Source organism: Durio zibethinus, chromosome 2 (assembly GCF_047325235.1).
Source record: "Durio zibethinus cultivar Kanyao isolate XHJ-2024 chromosome 2, ASM4732523v1, whole genome shotgun sequence".
Lineage (NCBI taxonomy): Eukaryota > Viridiplantae > Streptophyta > Magnoliopsida > Malvales > Malvaceae > Durio > Durio zibethinus.
This window is the reverse complement of record NC_143163.1, coordinates 7,275,053-7,300,871: the sequence shown is the minus strand read 5'-3', so window position 1 is coordinate 7,300,871 and position 25,819 is coordinate 7,275,053. Positions and strand designations below refer to the sequence as shown.

Sequence of the window (25,819 nt, the reverse complement as noted above, 5' to 3'; positions counted from 1 at the left end):
TCATTTAGAACTAAAATAGAGTAAATTCTCGAAACAAAATAGATCAAGGCATGTTTTGGATAAAAGGATCGATCTCTTAAGGGAATGGATCGATCCCCTCCTTTACCTAATCGATCCCCTAGACAAAAAGATCAATTCATTTTTCTTTTAAAAGCTAAACTCGTGGAATTTGAGCAAAAACCAATCAATCATTTTCCCTGTAGGGATCGATTGGTTAGGGTTTTAAGCTTACCCGATCGATCCCTCTTTTAAAGGGATTAATCTCTTTTTTATACAGAATGCTATACTCGGTTGAAAATCTATAAAAGGGATCGATCCTCTCATATAAGGGATCGATCACCAGGCATGAAATCGATCCTTCCCTTAAAAAATCGATCTATTTTTCATACAAAATGTTATTTTCATTTAAAAATTCAAAAAAGGGATCGATCCCCCTATATAGGGGATTGATCACCCAAGGAATGGATCGATCAAGTATACTACCTGATCAATCAAGTAAAATTTTTAATGCACAAAATTAGGCCTTTCTATAACTAACCCAATCGATCCCCTACATAAGGGGATCAATCCTCTTATGCCCAAAAAGCCCCAACAGCTATTTTTTTATTTGATATTTTACAGGTTTGAAGTATTAAATGCAAGGCAACGACTTTCAACTCCTTCCTACATATAAATGAAGGCTTTTACTGCAAATCAATAGTATAAATTGCTAAGAGAACTTATTGCCTTCACTAACCATCTTGTTTAAATATTCAAACCAATTCAAAAGAGAGAAAAGTGTAAAAAATCCTTTTTGTATTAGTTTTTCTCTAAATTCTCTTGTCAATACTGCTTTGTACTTCAAACTAGCAAACACCCAACCTTAGAGAGGTCTTTTAAGCTTGCATAACATTTCAAAAAATCTATATTGAGAGATTATGAGCTTAAGGGGGAGGATACCTTAAGAGTTTGTGGTGTTGATTGTGTAAAGCTTTGAGAAGCTCGATTGTATCTTTCAAAACATAATGGATTGAACTTCTTGGCAAGTAAGGTTAAGAGAGATGACGTAGATGCTTAAAGAAATGATCGAATCTCTACAAATCTTAGTGTCTAATTCTCTATCTCTATCTCTTGTTTACTCTCATTTATTGTGTTCATTTGCTTAGATAAATTATTTTGTAAAATTTGTGCTTATTAAATATTGATTTTTAAAAATTTTATTATCAATCAATTCACCTACTTCTTGGTTTATTTCAAGTCTTTGAACTAACAATTGGTATCAAAGCTAGTACTCTTTTTTTATAGGTCTAACAACCTAAAAGTGATCCTGAAAATAGCTCAAAAAAATATGGTGATCAATGTGAAACAACCATCCTCAAGCTACAACAAATATAGTGGACAACAAAAGGTATGTCTCATGACAAATGAAACAATTGCAACATCTCTTCGAAGTAAAGGCCATTCAATTGTAAAACTTCATCTCTTTGTTGGTGACAACTACTCTTATTGGAAGACTAGGATGGGATTATTTATTCAAGCCAATAATTATGAAGTTTGAAAGGTCATTGTAAATGATCCTCAAATTCTAATGAAGATGGTGGATGGTAGGAAGGTGATCAAGTAAGAGAGTGAATAGGATATAATGATATTAAGATAACTCAACTCAATGCCAAAACAATGCATACACTTTTTATGCATTGGGGCTAATGAGTACAATAGAGTTTTTTTGTGTAATAATATAAAAAAAATTTGGGATAAGTTAGCTGTCACTCATAAAGGTATAAATTAAGCGAAAGAGATAAAAATTGGCATGCTCACTCATGATTATGAATTATTCAAGATGAAACTGGATGAAACCATTCGTGAAATATCAAATCGCTTCACCAACATCATTAATGATTTAAAGACTCTTAGGAAGACTTACTCAAATGTGAAGATTGTGTAAAAAATTCTTAATAGTCTAGTAAAAAGCTAGGAAGCCAAAGTGACAGTCATTGAAGAGTCTAAAGATCCTCACACACTCTTTTTGGATGAACTAATAGGTTTTCTCTTTACCTATGAAATGAAGCTAAAAAAAGGATAAGAACCAATCAAGAAAGGTGGCATTGCTTTTAAATCTACCTTTTAAGAAGATAAAGAAAATCTTAGACAATACAAGGATGATGAAGTTAAAGAGATGGCCAGATTTGCAAAAAAATTTAAGAAGTTCATGAGAATGAATAAGTTCTCAAGTAGAAGAAGACCACAAAGAAAAATGATTAAAGAAGAATCAAGTAGAAGAGAAAGAGATTAGTTTATTTGCTATGAATGTAACAAACTGGGTCATATTAAATTTGATTGTCCTTTATGAAAAAAGTAAAATATGACAAAGCAAAGAAGAAAGCAATAGTTGCAACATAAAGTGATATTAACTTCTCTGAAAATGAATCAAATAAGGAGAAAATAGCCAATCTATGTCTTCTGGCTCTTAATAGGCCCAAGGTAACTTTTAATCCATATGATTTAAATTCATACATATTTGATAAATTACAAGATGCTTAGGATGAATTAGCTATAGAATTTGAGAACATGAACATGAAATATAAAAAATGATCTCTAAATTTAAATTAGAAAATGAACTTTTGACTAAAGCAAAGGATGACTTAAAAAAGAAAGTTGAGCTCTTAAAGTTGAATATCAATGATTTAACTAAGAAAAATAAAAATTTGCATAACTCATTTTCTAGATTTTATATGGGACATTAAAAGCTCAATGACATGCTTGAAACACAGATAACATTTTTTGGTAAAGATGGATTAGGCTATAATGGTGGCAACAAATATACTTATTTAAAGAATTTCCTTATTAAGTCAAATAATTAATCTAGCATATGTGCATATTGTCATAAATTGGGTCATTTTATACAATATTATTCATTGAAAAAAGTTACTTATAGAGGTAAGCTCATTAGGAGAGTGTGAATTCTAAAAAGAGTTAACACATCTCAAGATGAGATTACTAAAATGAAGTGGATTCCAAAATGCACAAAAATTGTTAGTACTAAGACTCAAGGACTCAAGAAATTTTAGGTACCAAAAATAAAATTTAATTGTGTTTTTGTAGGTGGATGAGCATTGCTACAAAGTAAATTCAAGCCAAAACAATCTATGGTACCTTGATAGTGGATGTTCAAAACACTTGACCAAAAATAAAATTATTTTTGAGGACTTAAAAGCTAAAAGTGGAGGAGATGTTACATTTGGTGACAACTCCAAAGGCTAAATTGAAGGGATTGACTCCATTGATAATAATTCTTTTACTACTATTAAAAATGTTTTACTTGTAAAAGGACTCAAGCATAACTTACTTAGTATTAGTCAATTATGTGACAAAAGACTTAGAGTTATGTTTGAATCTATGTGCTATCAAGTGGTTAATATCAAAACTAACAAACTTATTTTTGTTAGACATCATTAAGTAAACATTTATGTAGTGCATCTAGATGATCTTTTCCTCTAAAAATGTTTGATTTATGGCTAAAAAAGAACATAAAAGTTAGATTTGACATAGAAGACTTGGACATGCAAGTATGCATATAATTTTAAAACTTTTTCAAAATGATTTGGTTATTGGTTTGCCAAAATTGAAATATGAAAATGACAAGGTTTGTGATGCTTGTGCTTAAGAAAAATAAAGACAATTTTTTTTCAAACCTAAGAATTGCATTTCAACTACTAGATATCTTCAACTACTTTATATTGATCTTTTTAGTCATATTAAGACAATGAGCCTTGGTGAAAAATAATATGAGTTTGTTATTGTTGATGACTTTACTATATTCACATGGGTTCTTTTTTTGCATTCAAAGAATAAAGCTTTGAAAAAATTTATCACTTTTAGCAAACAAATACAAAATGAAAAAGGTTTTTCAATTTCTAGTATTAAAAGTGATCATGGAAAAAAATTTAAAAATATTGGCTTTAATGTGTTTTGTAGTTAAAATGGTATTAGCCATAATTTTTTTGCTCCTAGAACTCCTCAACAAAATGGAATAGTATAAAGAAGAAATAGGACATTAAAAGAAATGGCTAGAACCATGTTTTGTGAAAATAATTTACCTAGATATTTTTAAGCGAAAGCCATAAATACCTCTTGTTATATTATAAATAGAGCTATGATTAGGTCAATTTTGAAGAAAACTCCCTATGAACTTTTTAAAGGAAAAATGCCTAACATAAGTTATTTTCATCCTTTTTGTTGCAAATGTTTTGTTTTTAATAATGAAAAAGATGATTTTGGAAATTTTGATGCAAAAAGTGATGAAAAGATTTTTTTAGGATATTCTTTGAATTCAAAAGCCTATAGAGTCTTTAATAAAAGAACATTAATTGTTGAAGAGTCTATATATGTTATCTTCGATAAATCTAATCCACTTCTAAGAAAAGTACCTCTTGATGATGATGATATAGGTATATTTCAAGAAAAAATCAATGATGCATCACTTGACATCGAAGAAAACATTTAAAATGAAGATGATGAGTTTTTAAAGGAGCTACAACATATAAAAAAAGAGCCAAATCAACATAGATGAAGGAGTTATGTCAAAGATAATGAGATTATTGGTGATCCAACTAAAAGGGTAAGAACTAGATATTTTTATAATATGTGTAATTATATTACTTTTTTATCACATATTGAACCCAATAATATAGATGAAACTTTAGAAGATGATCATTGGATATTGGCTATTGGCTATGTAAGAGGAATTAAACTAATTTGAAAAATGCCAAGCATGAAATCTTGTATTTAGGCCTAATGATCATCCTACTATAGGCATCAAATGGGGTTTTAGGAATAAAATGAATGAGTATGGCAATGTTGTTAGAAACAAAGCTAGGTTGGTAGCTCAAAGGCATAGTCAAGAAGAAGTAATTGATTATAATGAAACCTATGCCCCGGTTGCAAGGTTAAAAGCCATTAGAATGTTGCTTGCATTTGCATGTTTCAAAAATTTCAAGCTTTTTCAAATGGATGTCAAAAGTGCATTTCTAAATGGTTTTATAAATGAAAAGGTATATGTAGAGCAACCTCTTAATTTTGAAAATCTTAAATTTTCAAATCATGTTTATAAATTGACAAAAGCTTTATATGGTTTAAATAAGCTCCTAAAGCTTGGTATGAAATATTGTCAAATTTTTTAATTGAAAATAGTTTTAATAGAGAGAAGATTGATACTATACTTTTTATTAAAACAAAAGAAAAAAAATTATCATAATACAAGTTTATGTTGATGATATCATATTTGGTGCTACTAATGAAATTTTTTGTCAAGAATTTGCTAAGACTATACAAGGTGAATTTAAAATAAGCATGATGAGAAAACTTACATTTTTCTTGAGATTACAAGTAAAGCAAACAAAAGATAGTACCTTCATCAATCAAGTCAAATCATCAAATATTTGTTCATAAAATTTGAATTGAGAGAATCAAAGCATTGCTCAACACCTATGAGCACTTCCACAAAACTTGACAAAAATGAAAAAGGTAAATATGTTGACTCTAAATTATATAGGTCTATGATTGGTTCATTACTATATCTTATTACAAGTACACTAGATATAATGTTTAATATATGTTTATGTGCTAGATTTCAATCATCACCTAGAGAATCACATTTATCTGTTATCAAAAAAATTTTTAGATACCTTAAGGACACCCTTAATTTATGATTATTGTATCCAAAAAGTTTATCTTTTGCTTTGCATACATATTCTGATGTGGATTTTTATGGTTACAAAATTGATAAAAAGAGCATTTTCGGTACTTGTCAATTGTTTGAAAATATGCTCATATCATGGTTCTCCATGAAACAAAATAGTATTGCTCAATCCATAACCGAAGCCAAATATGTAACGACCGGTAGTTATTGTGCTCAAATTTTATGGATTAAGCAATAATTGAAGGATTTTGAAATTATCATAGATCATATTCCCATTAAATATGATAATACTAGTGCCATCAATCTCACCAAAAATCCAATTCAACTTTTTAGAACCAAGCATATTGAAATTAGGCATCACTTTATTAGAGATCATGTTCAAAAATGTGATATTATGCTGGAATATGTTGATACCTTGCATTAATTAGTTGATATTTTCATAAAATCTCTTGATAAGGATAGATTTTATGTAATTAGAGGTGAATTTGGTATAATAAATGCTCCTTTAAATGAATTTCTTGATGGTATGATGAATGTTGCTACCTTGATTGATCAAATGTATGTTTATCTTAATATTTTTTTTAATATTGTGTATGATTGTATGATGCATATTTGAATGTTTATGTTGCATGGCTTTAATTTATAAAAAAAAAGCTACAACCAAAATCGATCGATCCCTTTTTAGATCAGATTGATTGGTTATTCTTCTAGTAGCTAAATTAAGGGAAAACATTGAGGAACCGATCGATCCCCCTTGGACCAAATCTATCGACTCTCCATCCAGTAGCCAAACTGAGTGAAAAACAAGAAGAACCAATCGATCCTCTTTTATAATCGATCAATCGGTCCAATGCAAAACTACGCCCAATCAATCTCCTTTCATAATCAATTGATCAGGTCATGCATAATTGTGCTATGCATACCGTTTTGGCTTGTCAAAATCGAGTCCTTTCTCTTTGGCCTATCATTCAGCCTTTTTATCTGTTCTTTTTCTTCCTCAAACACACTTTTCTCAAATCCTAGAAATTCTTGCTCTATTTTCTCTAAAAATTGATCTTTCTTAACCAAAATTTTTGACAAATTGCTTTATTTCTATTTAGTTTCTTGCAAAAATCATCCTTAAAAATTATCAAATCACACAAAAATTCTTACTCATTCTTTTCACTTTAGAAAATTGATCCCCTTTTTGAAACTACCACATTCACTCATCTTTTTTGCCTCTCTCAAATATATTCTACTACCTATCATCTACAATCACCAATTTATTCATCAATTTCACATAAGCTTACCTATTTCAATCTCATTATTTTTATGGCTCTAAAGATAAAGAAGAATCTTTCAAAAAAGGCTTCTAACTCGTTAATGAGGCCTTTATTCAATCAAAATTTTATCAATCTTGATGTCAAGGAAAGATATGAGACACATTTTGATCATAAAGAAATCAAGTATGGAAGGGTAATTTCACTTGAATTATTACAATCTATAGAATTCCCTTATTTACATACATTTGAGATATTTGGATGGATGAATTACTTGTGCATGGATGAACTTTTATTTGAGAATCTAGTTAAGGTGTTCTATAGCAATGCCACTTGTATTAAAATTGAAAGGTCACATAAATATTATTTTGATAGATTTAGAACCTATATGATGGGTAAAAAAATTATGATTACTAAGCAATTATTAGCTGAAGCATTCATGCTAGATGATGGAGAGACACCAACACTAGGTGTGACATGTTGGAACTAGCTCAAGATATATTTAAAAATGATAATTTAAGAGTTGCCCCTACTTAAGCCTCTAGACTGTCAAGCATAATAGATTGTTACACCTTATTGTCACTTATGTATTGATACCTTTTGGCATTCAGTACGCAACATTGAGAAGCAAGATTACTGGTGGATGTATAAAATCAAACATAAAAAAAACTTAATTTGGTGCATTTTATTTTCAGTGATATGATGAGGATAGTACAAAATAGAGACTATACCTTGGTTTATGGGTTTACAATCAATAATCTTTTGAGAAAATTAAACATTAATACTAGATGAGATAAAGAGATGGTGTTTAATGATCCATTTAGCATCATTCTTAGTGATCTTACTCTGCATAGTATAGGATATATTCAAAATACAGCATGTTTATGGGTTAGAAAAATTGATATTAGGGCTGTGCAAGAAGAGAGAAAAGAGCATGAAATTTTAGATATCCCTGATGTACCTTAAAGAAAATCTTTTATCCCACCATTTGATACCCAAAGAACCTTAGAAATACTTATGCTTCAAATGAATAGTCTATATTCAGTGGTTGGGATTATGAATTCTCGATTGAAAAACATTGAAGAGACTCAAAATGAGCTAGTTTCTCACTTAGAGTTGATATTGAATATATCTGATCTACACAATAGCAAATGAGGTAACACTTCTCTCATTCTTCTCATTCTCCTCATTCGTCACCTCCTCCTCAATGATCATTCCTAATGCCATTCCTTATATGTTTTCCTACATCTTTTTATGTTGTAAATTTTTCTATAAAAATACTTTGCATTATGGTTTGTTATCAAACTTTGGTATTTCATGTTTAGATTAATGAAATCTATATTTCCTTTTCATTATGATATTTGCTATATCACTTTAAAATTTAGCTTGTGAAATTATGGATTGTGATATTGGTATATTACTTGATAATTGGTATATTGAGTTGGTATAACCTTATGTTGTCAAATTGAGTTGGTATGGCATTGAATTGATTGCTATCTCCATTTGCTTAACTTCATCCTTTTTGCTATGACAAAAAGGGGAAAAAGCAATGGTATGAAAATTTTCTATTTGATTGATGAGCTTAATGGTATAAACATTATTTTTGTTTTTAGTTGTTTTAAAATTTTTTAAATTTTTTATGCTTAAATTCAGGAGGGAGCTTGTTTTTCATATGAAAAAATATTTTTAAACAAAATTTTCACTAGGTTTTGTCATATCAAAAAGGGGAAGATTGTTGGCCTTGAATTGATTAAAAGTTTTGATTTGATAAAACAAAAATTTGCCTAATTTGAATTAAACTTTTCTAATCTTAAATTGAATATTTTTTCAGCCTTCTATCTTGCCAAAATTCATTTAAAAACTAAAACAAAGCAAATTCTTGAAACAAAATGGATCAAGGCATATTTTGGATAGAAAAGATCGATCTCCTAAGGGAAATGATCGATCTCCTCCCTTACCCGATTGATCCCTTAGACAAAAAGATTAATCCATTTTTCTTCTAGAAGCTAAACTCGTGGAATTTGAGCAAGAACCAATCGATCTTTTCCCTGTAGGGATCGATTGGTTGGGGTTTTAAGCTTATCCGATTGATCTCTATTCTTCCCTTAAAGGGATCAATCTTTTTTTTATACATAATGCTATACTTGGTTGAAAATCTATAAAAGGGATTGATCCCCCCACATAGGGGATTGATCACTTAGGCATAGGATCAATCACTCCCTTAAAGGGATCTATTTATTTTTCATACAGAATGCTATCCTCACATAAGGGATCAATCACCCAAAAAATGGATCGATTAGGTATACTACTTAATTGATCAAGTAAAGTTTTTAACACATAAAATTGGGCCTTTCTATAACTAACCCAATCGATCCCCTACATGAAGGGATCGATCCTTTGTTGCCCAGAAAACCCTAATGGCTATTTTTTTTTGTCTGATATTTTATAGGTTTGAAACATTAAATGCAAGGCAACGGCTCTCAACTTCTTCCTACATATAAATGAAGGCTTTCACTACAAATCAAGAGTATGAATTCTAAGAAAACTTATTGCCTTCACCAACCATCTTGTTCAAGTATTCAAACCAGTTCAAAAGAGAGAAAAGTGTAAAAAATCTTTCTTGTATCAATTTTTCTCTAAATTCTCTTATTAATACTACTTTATACTTCAAGCTAGCAAACAACCAACCTTATAAAGGTCTTTTAAATTTGCATAACATTTTAGAAACTTTGTATTGGGATATTGTGAGCTTAAGGAAGAGGATAACCTTTAAAAGTTTGTGGTGTAAAGCTTTGAGAAGCTAGGTTATATCTTTCAACATATAGTGGATTGAATTCCTTGACAATTGAGGCTAAAGGAGAAGACGTATGTGTCTAAAGAAAAGACTGAAGCTTTATAAATCTTGGTATCTAATTCTCTATCTCTATCTCTTATTTACTCTCATTTATTATATTCATTTGTTTAGATAAATTATTTTGCAGAATTTGTGCTTATTAAGTATTGATTTTTAAAAATTTTATTATCAACCATTTTCACCCATTTCTTAGTTTATTTTAAGTCTTTGAGCTAACACACTAATTAGTTATCACATATTACTATTTTTAAGTGCAATTGTATAAACATCAATTATATAAAAAAAAATGAATTTGTAGTTTTAGATTACAAAAAAAATTTTTATTTACAATCAAATTTGATAACTTTAAATATCATATAATGATACTATACAAAAATTACTATTTTAGTCTCAAATTGTTTGGATATTAAAAAAATTATTTTGATTTTAATATATTTAATATTAAAATTTAAATCTTTTTTATAAAATTAAAGTTTCATACTTTTAAATATTAAAAATTATAAAAATTATAAAAAAATAATTTTAAAATATAAAAATAAGAATTTTAAATATTAAAAAAAAAACAATTTGGAGACATTTGGAAAAAAAAGATGGGCAAAAAAAAATTGAGACAAGAAGAGTATGTAAAAAATAAAAATTGACAGTAATTATATATAAATTTAAAAACTAAATATATATTTTTTATTTTAACATATTTATAACATAATAAATTTTATATTTTATAAGAATTTGAAAGAAATACAACTATAGCAAAAGTTCAAACTTTCACCTCACTTGCCCTTCCGGAGCTCTAATTATGAGAAGAAAAAGGCAGGTGGCAATAAACGTTAAACAAACTAAAGTAATCAGCATCTTCCCTGGAAATATAGACAGACAAGAAGCAATCAGAATTCAGTGCACCCATTACTACAAGTGAGAGCCAAATTGAAGAAGCGACCGAATCAATGGGAAAACCTTGCAACTTCAATCATCAATTTCTCCTTCTTCTATTCCTCTCTCTTCTTCTAGGCCTCACATATTCAACAGCAGCGCCAAACCAAGACGAGCAATCCAAAATCATATCAAGATTCCAAGAATACCTTCAAATCAACAGTGCCCAACCATCCCCAGACTATCAGAAATCAACCCACTTCATCCTATCTCAAGCCGATTCCCTTTCTTTGGAATCCCAAGTCATTGAATTCGTCAAAGGCAAACCATTTGTTCTCCTCAAATGGCCAGGCTCCGACCCTTCCCTTCCTTCTATCCTCCTTAACTCTCATACGGATGTCGTCCCCTCTGAACACTCAAAGTGGGTCCATCCTCCTCTTGGGGCCCACATCGATGAACAAGGTAATATCTTTGCTTGAGGCTCCCAGGATATGAAGTGCGTTGGCATGCAGTATCTGGAGGCTATTCGTAAGTTGAAGTCTTCTGGGTTTCAGCCAAAACGGTCTCTTTACTTGTCCTTTGTTCCTGATGAGGAGACTGGTGGCCGTGATGGTGCTGTTACTCTGATGTCTTCAAGAATATGAATGTTGATGTAGTGCTTGATGAACGTAAAACCAAAGTCAACTACTTTTTTATATTTATTTTCTTAAAAACATGCAATACCATGTTTGAAAAGGCCGATAGTGAGGGCCTATTAGAATTTATAAGTATAATAGTTGGGTCTTTTCCCCTTCTTAATCTTAGACTTTTGAACAATTGGTCGTCCAGCTATCTCTTAGTGATGGTAATATGTGTTTTAAGAAACAGGGTTGGCTTCCCCCAGTGATAATTAGAGGTTATCTTATGGGTAGAGGACTCCATGGTCGCTGGTAATAAAGGCTACCGGAGCTCCTGGACATGGGGCAAAGCTCTATGATAATAGTGCTATGGAGAGCCTTTTCAAGAGCATTGATAGTATCAGGAGGTTCCGGGCTTCACAGTTTGATTTGATCAAGGCAGATTTGAAGGCTGAAGGGGAAGTCATTTCGGTTAACATGGCCTTTCTGAAGGCTGGCACGCCTTCTCCCACTGTAAGTCTCCAGAAATTTAGGTGCTGAAACCTTTGCTTTTTTAACTCCCTTTGTTAATTTACATGTATTACTATTAATTACGTATGTCTTCAGTTGATATTATTGTGCTGTACCGAAGCTTGAGTTGTTTTTTCTTAATAGTTTAGCCTCATATTTTTATCATAAAAGCACAGAAGACATAACCCATATTGCATTTAATTGTCAAATTGTTGTTTACTATTCACATTTCTTATTGTGGAATCTGTAACTGTTCTTGTGGCTTTCCTGACTAGAGCTGGTTTCGATGTATTAAAACCTTAAGAGCCGTTATGAGTTTCTTCCAATTTCTTTCTTCAAATATTTAAGAAAAATGAATCAAATGGGAAATCTATTTTTATTAAAATAATTAGTGTATGAATCTTTACACGAGACATGAGGTGCACATTGGTTGACACTAATAATATGAAGCATCCTTGTGAGGCTTTTACTGGATATGAGATGTAAGTCATGAGCATTGATGGAATAGAAATAACTTCTCAGTGATTGCAAAAGTTGATTTCCTTGTGTCGATTTGAAGTCTTTAGCAGGGATCATTTAGAAATTAAATATGTTAAGTATCTATCAATTTGCAAAGCTGTGGCATGCTTGCATTGTTTCATTGAAGATGGAAAACAATGTGCATTAATTTTTGTCTCATAGTTCCTTAAAGCACTGTGTTGCTAAATGAACTAAAGTACTAAACTTTCTGTTCTAAAAATGTTCAGTCATTTAATGCATGGTCAGTTAGGCCTTTTGGCCTATCTTTCTCTTTCCAACTATCGCATATGATCATTCTGCTGGTCTTCAATCAATTTCGTTGCTATCAAAGTAGCCATGTATATTCTTTGCATTAATGTAAAAAATAGTGATATATGTGATATCTGCCTCTAATATGCCCAGGTTCTTTGATATTTGTCTGCCAGGGTTTTGTTATGAATTTGCAGCCATCTGAACGAGAAGCTGGTTTTGATATTCGAGTACCACCAACAGCTAATACAGAATCCTTGGAGAAATGGATAGCTGAGGAATGGGCACCTGCTTCACGAAACATGACATTTTAGGTAGGACTGAAACATTTCTCTCTTAGAAAAAAATTGGCATTCAGTAATAAATAAAAGAGTGGTGTACCATGTTTTCAAAAACTTTTAGCACAAAATTTCGTGGGATCTTGCAATGCTGGACTTGGGATCAATATGGTGACATCCTATGTTTTGTTCTATATTTTTTTCTGCTCATTCTATCAGAGATATGACATTAAACACTCCCCCTCTCCCGCTTTTCAGAGATAGTGACATTTGTCCATTTGTATCAATTTGGCATCATCTGAGTCACCGTAAATACAAGATTGGTGCAATATTCCAGGGGAAAAAGTTGATTAAATTTAGGAAAAGAAAAGGATTGCAAAACTGCCCACTTGTTTGAGTTGCACATGGTGTTTTGCACTTTGTTTGCTTTCTGAACTAATTATTTCTGTCTGCAGTTTAAGGATGAGAGTTCTTTGCATGATGCCCTGGGTAAGCCATTCCTAACTGCCACTGACTGTTCTAATCCATGGTGGACTCTGTTGGAAGAAGCTATCAAGAAAGCTAATGGAAAGATCGGGAAGCCAAAGATTTTTCCTGCCTCAACGGATTCTCACAATTTTCGGCAACTGGGCCTGCCAGCAATGGCTAACACTCCTATTTTACTTCATGACCATAATGAGGTAAACTTTGTATTATTATTGTTATTATCATCATTGTCATATGTTGATGTGCATGCTTGCATATTTATGCACATTTCCTCAAGTGCCACAGGTTCTCATACTCAAGATTGTGATGCATGTTTTCTTTCTACATTTTGGTTTTGGATGGGTTATGAGTAGGGGTGAAATCAAGCTGATATAGTTGCCAGCTCAAGCTTGGCTGAGCTTTATTTTTTGTGCTCAAGCTAGGTTCAAAATAATCAAGCTACTCAAGTTCAACTTGATAATCATTCATTTATGTAAGGCGCTCGAAACTCGACTTGAGTTTGGGTTTGAGCTCAAGTTCAAAATAAAAACTCAAATAAAACTCTAAAACATGTAAGTAAATATTATATTTTATTTATATATGTATATAATTTTAGAAAATATTTATAAAATTAAAAAAAAACTCGATAAGCCTCGCAGGTATTCAAGCTAAGTATTACAAAGCTCAAACTTGGCTCTGACTTGTTGGTCAAGTACTCAAGGCTCAAGCTTGGCTCAGCAACGAACAAGTCGTATTCATGGAGTTGAGCTTGAGAACATAAGTAGCTTGACTCATTTATTAATTGGCAGGGTGATACTTTTATATTTGATGTATGTATGATGAGTGCAAATAGCCAAAACCTGACGTATTGTTAACCACAAAACTCTTCATTGAGCATTCAAGAAGAAACAATTTCTTGTCGTGTGCATTTTGGATTCTATGTGTTGCAACTGGCTAGTGGTATCTGATGGAAAATGAATTGTGAGCATTTATGGCTAACCTTTTTCTGATATAGAGTACTAAAACATTCAGACTTTGTGAATGAGTTTGACCAAGGTGATCTGATATGTGAATGTATGTGAGTGATAGAAGAACTAAAGCCCCTTCCAGTTGTCTTTTGCTGCTAAGTTTTTACTTTGACCTAGGCTGCAGTTCATGTATCAACTGGATTTTTACCATTGGAACCTTAAGAGTGCAGCTTTCATTCTTTTCTTGTTGTTTGTGTATTGGACTGAAAACTCAGTCTGGGCAAAGTCAATGGATATGATTGCCCTCTTAAGTGATTTCCATTCTACCATAAGTATAACATGACCGAAGACTAGCCCATCATTGCAGCTATTTGGTATTCTGATTGGTGGAGCATTGTCTTTAATATGTATAAAGTCTTTTCGTTGCTTTTCCTTGTTCAGTTTCCATCTGAATTTTAATAAGTTACGTACCACCTGCTGCAGCAAACTTGCCTTGTTCTTGGTTAGATTATTGTCTTTTAACCTTTCTTATTTTAACTTAAAAATATTTATAGCTATGCCATGCCAAGTAGCTTTAAATTCTGATGCTAAAACAACTAATGAACTTGATGAATATGTTTTGGGTGGTATTCATTGCAAAGGATGCTAGCAACTGGCAGTCATGTGATCTGACTGTAGTCTTTTCTACCTTACTGCAGTTTCTAAACAAAGCCGAGTACTTGAGAGGAATTGATGTGTACGAGTCTATCATCAAAGTGTATCTATCATATATCCCACCTGGAAGAGATAGACTTTCAAGAGACGACTTGTAAGGGACCAGCAGGGCTTATCGTCTTCCTCAAGTGATAACTATTAGTTTCTCTCTCTGCCTCGTACCATAAGGGGAATGGAGGTAGGGTTATAACAAGGGAAGCAGTTTTACCACACATCTATGCCGAAGAGAGCTCATTCATCATGCAATTTCCTGGATGATGTACTATTTGAACGTGCTTGATGAGATGTGTCATGTTTCCTTCTTGTTAGAGCATTTCATTTTCACAGTTCTAAGTTGTCAAAGTTTTGCTTGTTGGTGGTGATGACTATAGATGATTCAATGATTGTCTGCAGTGTTTATTACTATCAATTTATTAACTGTTTATAATCATAAAATCACAAACAATACGGAATGCTAGGATTGTCCTCTGCTTTCGATAGCCCATATACCGATGTACAACTGGGCTTCATCAAAGGAACCTGTTGTGTCATTTGTAATAGAATAGAATTCAAACCCATTATTCAACAAAGCAACTTATTAGAAAGGGTCATTGGACCACATCATGACTTGCTACCAATAGTCACCACAGGAACATACTCCATTCTGAAAATGATGGTAACGAATAGGATCTCTGATGACAATAAGTCGACAATCCATCTTTGCTACAAGCTTTGCAAAGGTATGACAGTCTCCACAGATCCTAAGGTTTTTTCTGATCCTAATAGCACTTCCGGTTGACAAGCTCATCAAACCAAATACAATTGCCAACTTCTCACTATGATAGCGAAGTGAGTCGTCTCTCTGTTCCCCCTCAAGATCTTGCAAAACAAAATTAGTGTCTGGAACATAGCCCATTCCCATTAATTTGTGAATTAACTGATTTAGCCGCCTGTTGATTTCGTTGATCTTTGGATGTGCAGTATCTCCTAAAATGAAAGCATGAATTTGCTTGTTCACTTCAATCCAGCTGGAGCCTGGCTCCTTTTTGATGCCCTTGTCTCTCATTGCCCTCCTAATTTCAGAGACATCTTCCCACCTATCAGAATTTGCATAAATATTGGACAATAGTACATACGTCCCTGCATCTTCAGGATCTAGTTTTAGAACTTGTTTCGCAGCATATATAGCTAGATCCACATTACGGTGAACCCTGCAGGCACCAAGCAAAGTTCTCCATGTCACAGCATCTGGTTCGCATTCCATTTCCTGAACCAACTTCACTGCCTCGTCAAGCTTGCCGGCCCTTCCAAGAAGATCAATAATGCAACCATAGTGTTCCCTACCTGGGTCAATCCCGTAAAGTTTCTTCATTGATCCAAAATAATACCACCCATCATCCACAAGGCCAGCATGGCTACAAGCAAAAAGAACCCCAAGAATAGTTATATAATTAGGTTTCATACCTGAAGCTTTCATTAAATCAAAGAACTTTAATGCCTCTCGGCTAAACCCATTTTGAGCTAACCCTGCAATCATTGTACTCCACGAAATCACATCCCTATGTACCATCCGCTCGAAAACAGACTTAGCATCCTCCAAACTACCACTCTTACAATACATATCCAAAAGTGCATTATTGAGTATCAAATCCACATCAAACTTTAACACATGAACATGAACTTGCCTCCCTACTTCCAGCAGAGCTAACCCTGTACAGGCTCTCAAAACACTTGTTAGTGTGGCTTGATCAGCAGTAAAGCCAGCTCTTTTCATCCTCTTAAACTGATTCAAAGCTTCATCACCATCACTATTCTGGGCCAACCCTCCAATAATAGAATTCCAAACAACCAAGTCCTTAGTTTCCATTTCATTAAAAACGCAAATTGCATCTTTCAACTCATCCAATTTTGAGTAAACATCAATAAGAGCACTCCTAACAAAAACATCAGATTCTAAACCCACCTTAATTATGCCACAATGAAGCTGCCTAAGATTGACTAACCCATTACACGCTCTCAAAACCGAAGAAAACGTATACATATTAGGCAACACGCCTCCTCTAAGCATTAAAACAAAGAATTCCAACGCCTTGTCACTTAGTTTAGCATTAACATAAGCAGATATTATTGTCGTCCAAGAAACAACATTTCTCTCAGGCATTTGGTCGAACAATGCCTGCGCTTGCTCTAGTAAGTTAAACTTAACATACATACCGATGAGAATGTTGAAAAGAAACGTTTTTGGTTGATAACCATTAGAAAAAACGTGCTTGTGAACGAGCTTGCCTTGTTCAACAGCGTTGCGGGCTAAGCAACACTTGATCAATTCAGAGTAGGTGATTGCATCAGCATAAATACCGTGCCTTTCCATGGCAGCCATGGCTTTCATAGCCCTGGGAAGGTCCCTTCGATAGCAGAAGTTTATGAATTCATCTAGCAGAGTTGATGAAGGTGGGTTTCTGGGGTTAGTACGGGAGGCAAGAGGAGCTAGAGAATAAGACCACGATAATGAAGAAGGTGAAGTTCTTATGTGTTTTATCTTCCCTGATACGGCTTTCATTGCTTCGTTTTATCAGTTTTCATAATTTCTCTTCTAGAAGAATTTCAATCGTTATTTGAAGTTGAAATTCCTTTGGTTTCGCCTTGTATTTTCTTTCTCTCGCAAATGAGAAAAAAGAAAGCAGAAGGCGAGAACACAGTGTTTATGGAGGAATAATCTGTGGGCTGTGATGCGCTTGAATCGACAACAATCAATCAAACAACTCAACACAGCTATTCGATCAACAATAGAGAGGTAAGAAAAAGAAAGTAAACGAAAATAGCAGAAGAACAATCAAGAAAAGGCAGAGATAGAAGAGAATGAGGGGAATAACCAATCTCATTATATATATATATATATATATGTATTTTTTTTTTTTTTTTCATTTAGCAAGAAGTGGTCTTGGGCTGAAAGTACATCTCTTTTTCGTCGATTCAAGTATTCATCTATGTCAAACCTACTGAATTCATTCATGAAAAAATATTTTTTTCATACTCTCTTTTCACCTTGAGCCGTCCCTCGGTGAATCTCAGTAATTTTCACTCAATAAACGCAGACTCTAAATTAGCTGAAGCCCTCATAATTGGGCTGGACAACTCCGGAATAACCAACTCAGAATTTGGGCTTGCAACAGGTTGGGATGGGACGAGAAGGCAACGTGGGCCTGCTCCTAGACAAAAACATAAGGTTGACAATCGGCTGCTCTTTCCGTTCACACATTTTATTTTATTGAAAAAGAAATTCTTGTATATATACCAAAAAAGAGAAGAAGGAGGGATTGTTTTTCGGCGATTGTCCATAGTTTGCCTTTGATTCGGTGAAGTAACTTCCTTTCTATTGTTTCTTTCATCGGGGTTGGGGCTTCTCTCGATTCATTCATTCTTTACAACAAAATGGAAAGTATCCGCTGAAATAATGGAACAAAAGGGCTCTTCTGTGATGTTCGATCCACTCAACTGAAAGAGATTGGAAGTGACTAACAGTTCTAGTTCGGTATAGAGAAGAGAAAAGAAAAGGGTGGGGAGGAAGAGAAGAAAGAGATGTCGCTGAGAATAAAGGCGGTGGTGGATAAGTTCGTGGAAGAGCTGAAAGAGGCGTTGGATGCCGACATACAAGACAGAATAATGAAGGAGAGAGAGATGCAAAGTTACATCGAGGAACGCGAGCGCGAAGTCGCTGAGCGTGAAGCCGCCTGGAAGGCCGAGCTCTCTCGCCGCGAGGTACGCTTTTCTTCTTATCTTTGCCTTTTAAAGGAACAAAAGTGCGAAACTTTAGTTGATTGACATCAAAGGTAGCTGCTTGGTTGCGCTTCATTGCAAGTATTTTTGAACTTTTCAAGCTCATGGAAAGTGAGATTGATCGGTACTGATATTGAAAACAGTCTTTGATGATTGAATTTCTTTTGGATGATTCTTGAATTGATTACTTTTTATTTTTTTTTTTTTTGGGGGGGGGGGGGGGGGGGGGGGTAGGCAGAAGGGTCAGTTTCTCAAATAGAGAAATGAGAAATCTTTATGATTATTGTTCGTTAATTCTTGCAACAAGATGTTAGTAAATTTAGAGAATTGTGATTTGAGTTAGCATAATAGCAGTATATAAAGTACATCATATTGCGTAAATGTATATCGTGGGCTGTTTCTTGACTAGGTCTGTTTTGTTCTTTTGAAAAAAAAAAATTTTCTCTTCCAGGCAGAAATTGCCCGACAAGAGGCTAGGCTGAAGATGGAAAAAGAAAACCTTGAAAAAGAGAAAAGTGTCCTAATGGGAACAGCATCGAATCAAGATAACCAAGATGGAGCTCTTGAAATCACTGTAAGTGGTGAAAAATATAGATGCCTCAGGTTCGCAAAGGCAAAGAAATGAGGCTTTATAAAGAAGATGAAGAAAAAAAAAATACAAGGATAATGCGCTTGATGTCTTTGCTAAAATTTGCTGGAGCCAGTTTGCTATTTTATAATTTTATTCATCCTAGATGCATTGATTATATACATGTAATGTAGGTTTGCTTTCGGTAAAATCTATTCATCTATCAAGTATACAATTCCATTTCAATGAAGAAAAGAAAAAAAAATTGTGCTGGTGATTAACCAAAATAAAACAAGTTGCCAGTCCTTTTCGCATTTCTTCTTTGATGATACTTATAATTAAGCATGGTTGAGTATTTATATTGGTGCTTGTTTTCAAACCCAATCGGTCAAATTCCTTCCTTTGCCCAAGTGTCAAAGGTTTTTTTCTTTTTCTTTTAGGAAGTTCCATCGAGATCTCGCGAATCCTCTTGAAAGAGAAGGGTGCCTTCACGGATACAGATGGTGCAACACCGCCGTCAGCTCACACCAAAACTAATAAAATGAGATAACTGATTAATCACGTGTTGAATTCACTCAGTTGTAAATGCATTTGACAAAGTAGCTTTGCCCAAATCGGGGAGTTCTTACGTTTTATGTTAGACTCTATAATATTCAGTTCAGGAGAGGGATCTGTGAAGATTGATCGATGCCGAGGCATGGTGTAGAATCCAGTGGTTTATGACCCACCAGACCAGAGTTCCAGTAATTAAGATTAAGATGTTTGAGAAGGGGATTCTCTGTCAAACAAGGTGCATAAGGAAAACGTATGACAAGAAGAGCGACCAGCCCACATAAAATTCACGAAAATATTAGCTTTCTAACATGACGACTTGGTGTTAACAAAGCGTACAAGCAGGCTGCCTGTGCATGAAAGGCAAAACCTGAATTTTTTGTTTCTGTTTTGAGATTACATTGGATATTGTTCAAGAATATTATATGGATCCTTATTAGTGGTTGTGTAAATGGTAAGGCATGTATTTCACCTCCCAAAATTGTACTCCTGTGAAAAAAAAAAAAAGAAGAAGAAGAGAATTCTGTGATTGAGATGGTTAATGGGAACTCCAGATTCCCAAAAGGCCGCCCTTTGCAATTGTCACTTGAAAATTCAAACCATCCCAGTTGGCCTGGTGTGGCATTATATTCTTTTGCTGATCTCAGTCTATAACAAGTCTACGAGAATACTCTCACACAACTGCAGGGATCAGCAGCAAGAAGATAACACATTGTAGGAACATAAGCCTTGACATTCGCATGAAATTGCTCTTGGTGTTTTTGTCCTTTTGTTTCAATGGAGTTTTTGCTAGAGGAAGTGGAGGGAGAACAGCAGGTGTAGGAACTGAAGGTTTGTAAATGGAAGAGGGCTATCATATAACAATGGAAGGAGCTCTCATTTCTTTAATGTCAAGAGATTCGGAGCTCGAGCCGATGGACTGACCGATGACAGCAAAGTTTGTTTTCTTCTCTTTATTTCTCCATTGAACTCATGCAAAGAGTAATAGCTGCATCGTTTAAAATTCCTAAAATGGCTTTCAAAAATTCGACTAAAAACCTCAGTTGTTTACTTTCCTGTGTTGATGTTCAACATACTATGATGTAATAGGATCTACACCTATATGACTGGAGTGGTTTGAATTTTTGAGAGTAACAGACAAGATAAAATCATGATAGTTTCATCAGGTGTTATTTTTTTCCCGTAGATAATTTTGTTTGACTTGTTACTTTCAATGCCTTCAGAGCAGCATGGAAGAAAGCATGTCAAGCTACAGGTGAGGTAGACCTTGTGATTCCAAAAGGGACATACTTGGTTGGCCCTCTTAAATTTGCAGGGCCCTGCAAAAATGTGTCTAAAATAACAGTTCGTGTCAATGTAATTCTGAACACTTCCTGGCTTACTTTCTTGTGTCCCTTCTGCATTTCCACATATAATTTTAACAATGATTGAGCAAGAAGCTTTCAGGGTTGTCTGAAGGCAACAACAAACTTGTCTAAATATGGAGATGGTGCTGGTTGGGTTGAATTTCGATGGCTGGAGGGGCTGACCTTGACTGGAGGAGGGACCTTTGATGGGCGGGGTGCCAAATCATGGCCTTACAATAGGTGCTCCACTGACTTTAACTGCAAACTTCTTCCAACTGTATGTTTCATAACCTTTTAACCTCAAACATTTTATTATTTTAGCTCTAATAAAATGTATTTGCAAATTGTCCTTTTTTTTTATATCTTGCTCTTGCACCCCAACGGCTTCTAGTCAGGCCCTGGGCTTAAGGATTAAAAGAAACATTGCTTTTTTGCAGCCTGCATGAAGCCAGTATTTGTGCATTTACAAGTCATATTAGTTTGCAGATCAAACTTAATGTGGAAAAACTTTCTTTTTAATAGAATGTAAAATTTGCGGCGATGAATAGGACAATTGTAAGAAGCATAACATCAGTAAACAGCAAGTTCTTTCATATGGCTCTTGTCGAATGCAATAACTTCAAGGGCAGCAAAATCAAGATTTCTGCCCCAGCAGATAGTCCTAACACTGACGGTATCCACATTCAGCGAAGCTCCTGTGTCCACTTTTCAAGATCTCTTATTGGTACAGGTGATGACTGCATATCTATTGGACAAGGAAATTCTCAAGTCACCATCACAAGCATCAGCTGCGGGCCAGGTCATGGCATCAGGTACTCTTTAACTTTCTCATTAATGTCTGCACCCTATTCCTCTTTTCTCCATTAATTGTATCCCTTATCCTCTACTTTGATCTACAAAATTCAAAAATTCTTGTTCTTTGATTGCCTATTATAGCGTTGGAAGTCTAGGAAGATACAAGGATGAAGGTGATGTAAGTGGATTGGTGGTTAGAGACTGCACCATGACAGGGACCACAAATGGCATTAGGATCAAGACATGGGCTAACTCTCCGGGCAGAAGTGCTGCCACCAATATGACATTTGAAAACATTAAGATGAAAAATGTGACCAATCCGATTATAATCGATCAGGCATATTGTCCATTCACATCTTGCAACCCAATGGTAAGTACTCCAGTTGACAATACCTATAGTTCTGCTATATCCAGAAAGAAACTGACCAGAAAAAGGCCAAAAATGATCGAGTGCAGGGACCATCGCAAGTGAAACTGAGTGACATATATTTCAAGAAAATAAAGGGAACATCATCATCTGCAGTGGCAGTAGCACTAGAATGTAGCAAAGGGATTCCATGCCAGGATATTTACCTTGAAGATGTTCACTTGGAGCTGGCATCAGGGGAGAAACAAGCTACTTCCACTTGTCAAAATGTTAGGGCTAAATACATTGGCACCCAAATCCCACCACCATGTGCCTAGCTTTCTTGTCAAGGCAGAATTTGATATTTTCAAGTCACCCTGCAATGAATTAGCAATATATATATATATGCAGTTCGTGAAGCTGTTCTGTGCTGGCAATCCCTGGATAATTTGATTACTGTTTGAGTGGTTCTCATGCTTAACACGAAACAGCCAAGTAATCTTTTGGAAACTAAAACAGTAAAATATATATATATATATAATGCAAAGACCAAAGATTTGTTGTTTTTCTTTTTTTTTTGGATTCATAATGCATAACTATTCTTTCAGTCAAAACTTAAAGAGTCGTGTTTTCTCTTTCTCCTAGGAAAGTCGCATAATGAGATAGGAAAATGAATTATATTTATTGGATTATTAATTTTACGTAAATCAATTGAATTATTGAAAAAAAAAAACAATTGAATTAAGTTTTCGTACACTTAACATGTATATTTTATGACAATTAAATACTAAATTAATGGTAATGTCAAAGGCTTAGGTGAAATTAATTCAAATTAATAGTAGTAGTACAATAAATATTTCCAAACATAGTAGTAGTACTATATAATAAAAGAAAAAAGAGATAGGTTAGATTGGCATATGAGAAGAAAGAAAACTATTTACTTGTTTGATTACAAAATTGAAAGTAGAAGAAAGAAAGAGGTTATATAATTCTTTGTTCTTGAAAACGTGTATAATATTAATTAAAATCTTATCCACGCAATATTGCGAGAATTACTCTCTAAAGAAAAAAAAAATTGAATAAAATCATACTACACTAATTATGTATCATACATCAATAATGAAACTAAAAGTTCACTATTATTAACAATTTCAAAGACAATTAATTATAAAAAAAAAAATGAAATGACTTATAGAAAAATTCAAGGATCTTCAAACTTAAACAAATATCCCTACAAAAGAAGCTATATGATAATAATAGACAAAATTAAAACTAACAAGATTAATTGAGGCCACTTTATTATTCATGTCTTAAAAGTGGCAACATTAATACATTTATAGTTTAGAATAAACATCCACAAATATCAATTAAGTAATAACAAAAATAAAATATAAATTTCTTATGGCTACCTTTATCAAAATAATTGCAATAGTGCATAGCAGAACTGCTGATGAGAAGAAAAATAAAACTTAATGAAATCAATATATATATTTATTAGAAACAAATTCTACACTATCAACATCATAAAAGATTAATCCTATCTATCATATAAATGTCGATTGAATTTCATAAATAAAATATTTTTAAAAAGTCACACTATAAGAGTCAAATAAATCCAACCATCAAAGCATAAAAAAATTAAAGCCAACAGTGAATGGCAAACTTACTAGTAAAAAAAATAACAAAATTTAATAAAATTAATATATATATATATATATTAGCAAAAAATTTTGCACTATCAATATAATAAAAAATTAATCCTTAACTACCGTCTAAAAATACAAAATTATAAATTCAAATCCAACTTCCAAAGTGTAAAGAAAAAAAAATCTAAAAACCAAAATAGCTTAAATTACATTTAAAGTGTTCTAAAAAATCAACAAACCCTTGACAAAAAAATTTCAAGATAACCATAAAGAAAAAAAAAAAACATTACTCACATCCAAAATAATTCTATCAAATTGAGAATAACCTGAAAATGTAAATAAACAAAAAATTAATTTATTAAACAAAAATATTAAATAAATAACTTAAGAAAAAACACATGCATAAAAGTGTGAAGACACAAATCAATTGCTTGTATCAAAAAAATATAAGGATCAAACTAAACAACCAAGCAATGTTATCACCATTTTTGTGGGTTCACAAAAAAGAATTAACTTTTAACTTCAAATTAAACAATCAAGTAAATGTAATAACAAAATATAAGAATTTAAAAAAAAAAAAAGAGAATAACATACCGCAAGAAAAATAATCAACAAGTGAAGTGACTATAAACTTAAATTCAAGCAAAAATAAAAAATTAATATTTCAATCAAGAAATAAATCTCTTTGGATGCTATTCAAAACATAAAATGAATCATAAATTAATCTAACTGAAACATTACCATCAAGCTTACATTTCAAATTCAAAGTGAAATAGAACAAAGTAAAATCTTTACTTAACCCTATTAATTTAATAAGAAAATTTGACATTTAATCCTTTAACAAAAAGTTAAAAAGTTGTATAAGAAGTTAAATAATTGAAACAAAAAAATTCGAGTTTAAAATTTTGTATTTAAGGTAAAAAAATTAAAATACTTAGAATTTTATATATTAAAATAGTAAAATTATTAAAATTACTTATAACAGTAATAATTTTTTTACTAGTCATAGTCATACTTTCCTCCATCGGTGGAATAAAGTGGATTATCAATGCCTCCCTTTCCCACTCCCACTTTTGCTAATCCAAGTGATAACATAACATTCCCAGTTTTATTGATACTGCAAAATCAAAATCAAAATCCAAGCTACAAACTTATTTTAATACTTGCAAACCAAAGCATTTTTCGTTTCACTTTGGGTCAATTTTCATTGCTTAAAAACATTGTTTCCTTTTAAAACTATACTTGCATTGCAATTTGAAAATAAAATTGAAAAACCATCAATCATTTTTTTTATTTTTAAAAAGAAAAAAAACTTTTTTTTTGTTTTAAATAAAATTGAAGATATTAATATGAAGGAGCTTAGCGAACCACCTTTTGAAATCGACAAATTAATCTAACAATTATGGCATGAAAGTGAAGAGAAAGAAACAAATAAAATGTTCTTAACCTGAGAAACGAATTGTTTATACCATCAAAAAATTCATCGAGAGAGGTAATAGATAAGCTGTAGCAATTCTTGAAAAAAAGATCAAAATTCTTTTCTAAATCCCTAACCAATCCACCTACAAAATAAGAAAATTATTAAAAATATTAAAAAAAGAAAACATGGAAACAAATAACCTAATAACAAATAAAACTTTGAAAAATTAAAAGGAAACTAAATTGTTGTGCTTTAGACAAAATTGAAAAAAAAAACCAAAAACATAAAATAGAAACAAAAAGCAAAGAAACGATGGATCAATAGAAAGAAAAATAAAAGAGCTCTCACCTACCAATCCCATTATTTTTTTTTTTCAAACAAAAAGAAGATTTATTAATATTTTCAAATAA

General features: G+C 32.8%; 3 protein-coding genes and 1 pseudogene across 6 annotated transcripts; 3 read left to right on the top strand and 1 right to left on the bottom strand.

Annotated features, from left to right (window-relative positions):
- Window positions 1-10,525: 10,525 nt before the first annotated feature.
- Window positions 10,526-15,522, top strand: LOC111309155 (uncharacterized; annotated as a pseudogene). The gene is made up of 5 exons (XR_016330553.1): window positions 10,526-11,328; window positions 11,528-11,790; window positions 12,732-12,869; window positions 13,289-13,513; window positions 14,965-15,522. The product of XR_016330553.1 is annotated as an uncharacterized LOC111309155 (transcript).
- A 15-nt stretch (window positions 15,523-15,537) lies between these two features.
- Window positions 15,538-18,056, bottom strand: REME1 (Pentatricopeptide repeat (PPR) superfamily protein). The gene has a single exon (XM_022908084.2). The coding sequence runs from the start codon at window positions 17,517-17,519 to the stop codon at window positions 15,591-15,593; it is 1,929 nt and encodes a 642-aa protein (XP_022763819.2). The 5' UTR covers window positions 17,520-18,056; the 3' UTR covers window positions 15,538-15,590.
- A 218-nt stretch (window positions 18,057-18,274) lies between these two features.
- On the top strand, window positions 18,275-19,618 carry LOC111309157 (uncharacterized). The gene is made up of 2 exons (XM_022908085.2): window positions 18,275-18,718; window positions 19,188-19,618. Exons 1-2 carry the CDS (start codon window positions 18,539-18,541, stop codon window positions 19,359-19,361), a joined length of 354 nt encoding a protein of 117 aa, XP_022763820.1. The 5' UTR covers window positions 18,275-18,538; the 3' UTR covers window positions 19,362-19,618.
- LOC111309156 (exopolygalacturonase-like) lies at window positions 19,188-22,762 on the top strand. Of its 3 annotated transcripts, none has more exons than XM_089749025.1 (7): window positions 19,188-19,310; window positions 19,749-20,793; window positions 21,080-21,212; window positions 21,303-21,479; window positions 21,725-22,014; window positions 22,139-22,367; window positions 22,454-22,762. In XM_089749025.1, the coding sequence occupies exons 2-7, from the start codon at window positions 20,783-20,785 to the stop codon at window positions 22,679-22,681; spliced, it is 1,068 nt and encodes a 355-aa protein (XP_089605151.1). In that variant the 5' UTR covers window positions 19,188-19,310; window positions 19,749-20,782; the 3' UTR covers window positions 22,682-22,762. The 3 variants fall into 3 exon arrangements, with proteins under 3 accessions (XP_089605151.1, XP_089605152.1, XP_089605150.1); XM_089749026.1 differs by having other exon boundaries at window positions 19,745-20,793; window positions 21,303-21,442; window positions 21,751-22,014; XM_089749024.1 differs by having other exon boundaries at window positions 19,745-20,793.
- The last annotated feature ends 3,057 nt before the right edge of the window (window positions 22,763-25,819 follow it).

Excerpts from the sequence above, each read along its gene's own strand:
- LOC111309157 (XM_022908085.2), top strand. The coding sequence starts at position 18,539 with ATGTCGCTGAGAATAAAGGCGGTGGTGGATAAGTTCGTGGAAGAGCTG. Across the intron at positions 18,719-19,187 it reads CCGAGCTCTCTCGCCGCGAG|GCAGAAATTGCCCGACAAGA; the intron begins GTACGCTTTTCT and ends TTTCTCTTCCAG.
- REME1 (XM_022908084.2), bottom strand. The coding sequence starts at position 17,519 with ATGAAAGCCGTATCAGGGAAGATAAAACACATAAGAACTTCACCTTCT.
- LOC111309156 (XM_089749025.1), top strand. Across the intron at positions 21,480-21,724 it reads ACTGCAAACTTCTTCCAACT|AATGTAAAATTTGCGGCGAT; the intron begins GTATGTTTCATA and ends TCTTTTTAATAG. Across the intron at positions 22,368-22,453 it reads TCACATCTTGCAACCCAATG|GGACCATCGCAAGTGAAACT; the intron begins GTAAGTACTCCA and ends GATCGAGTGCAG.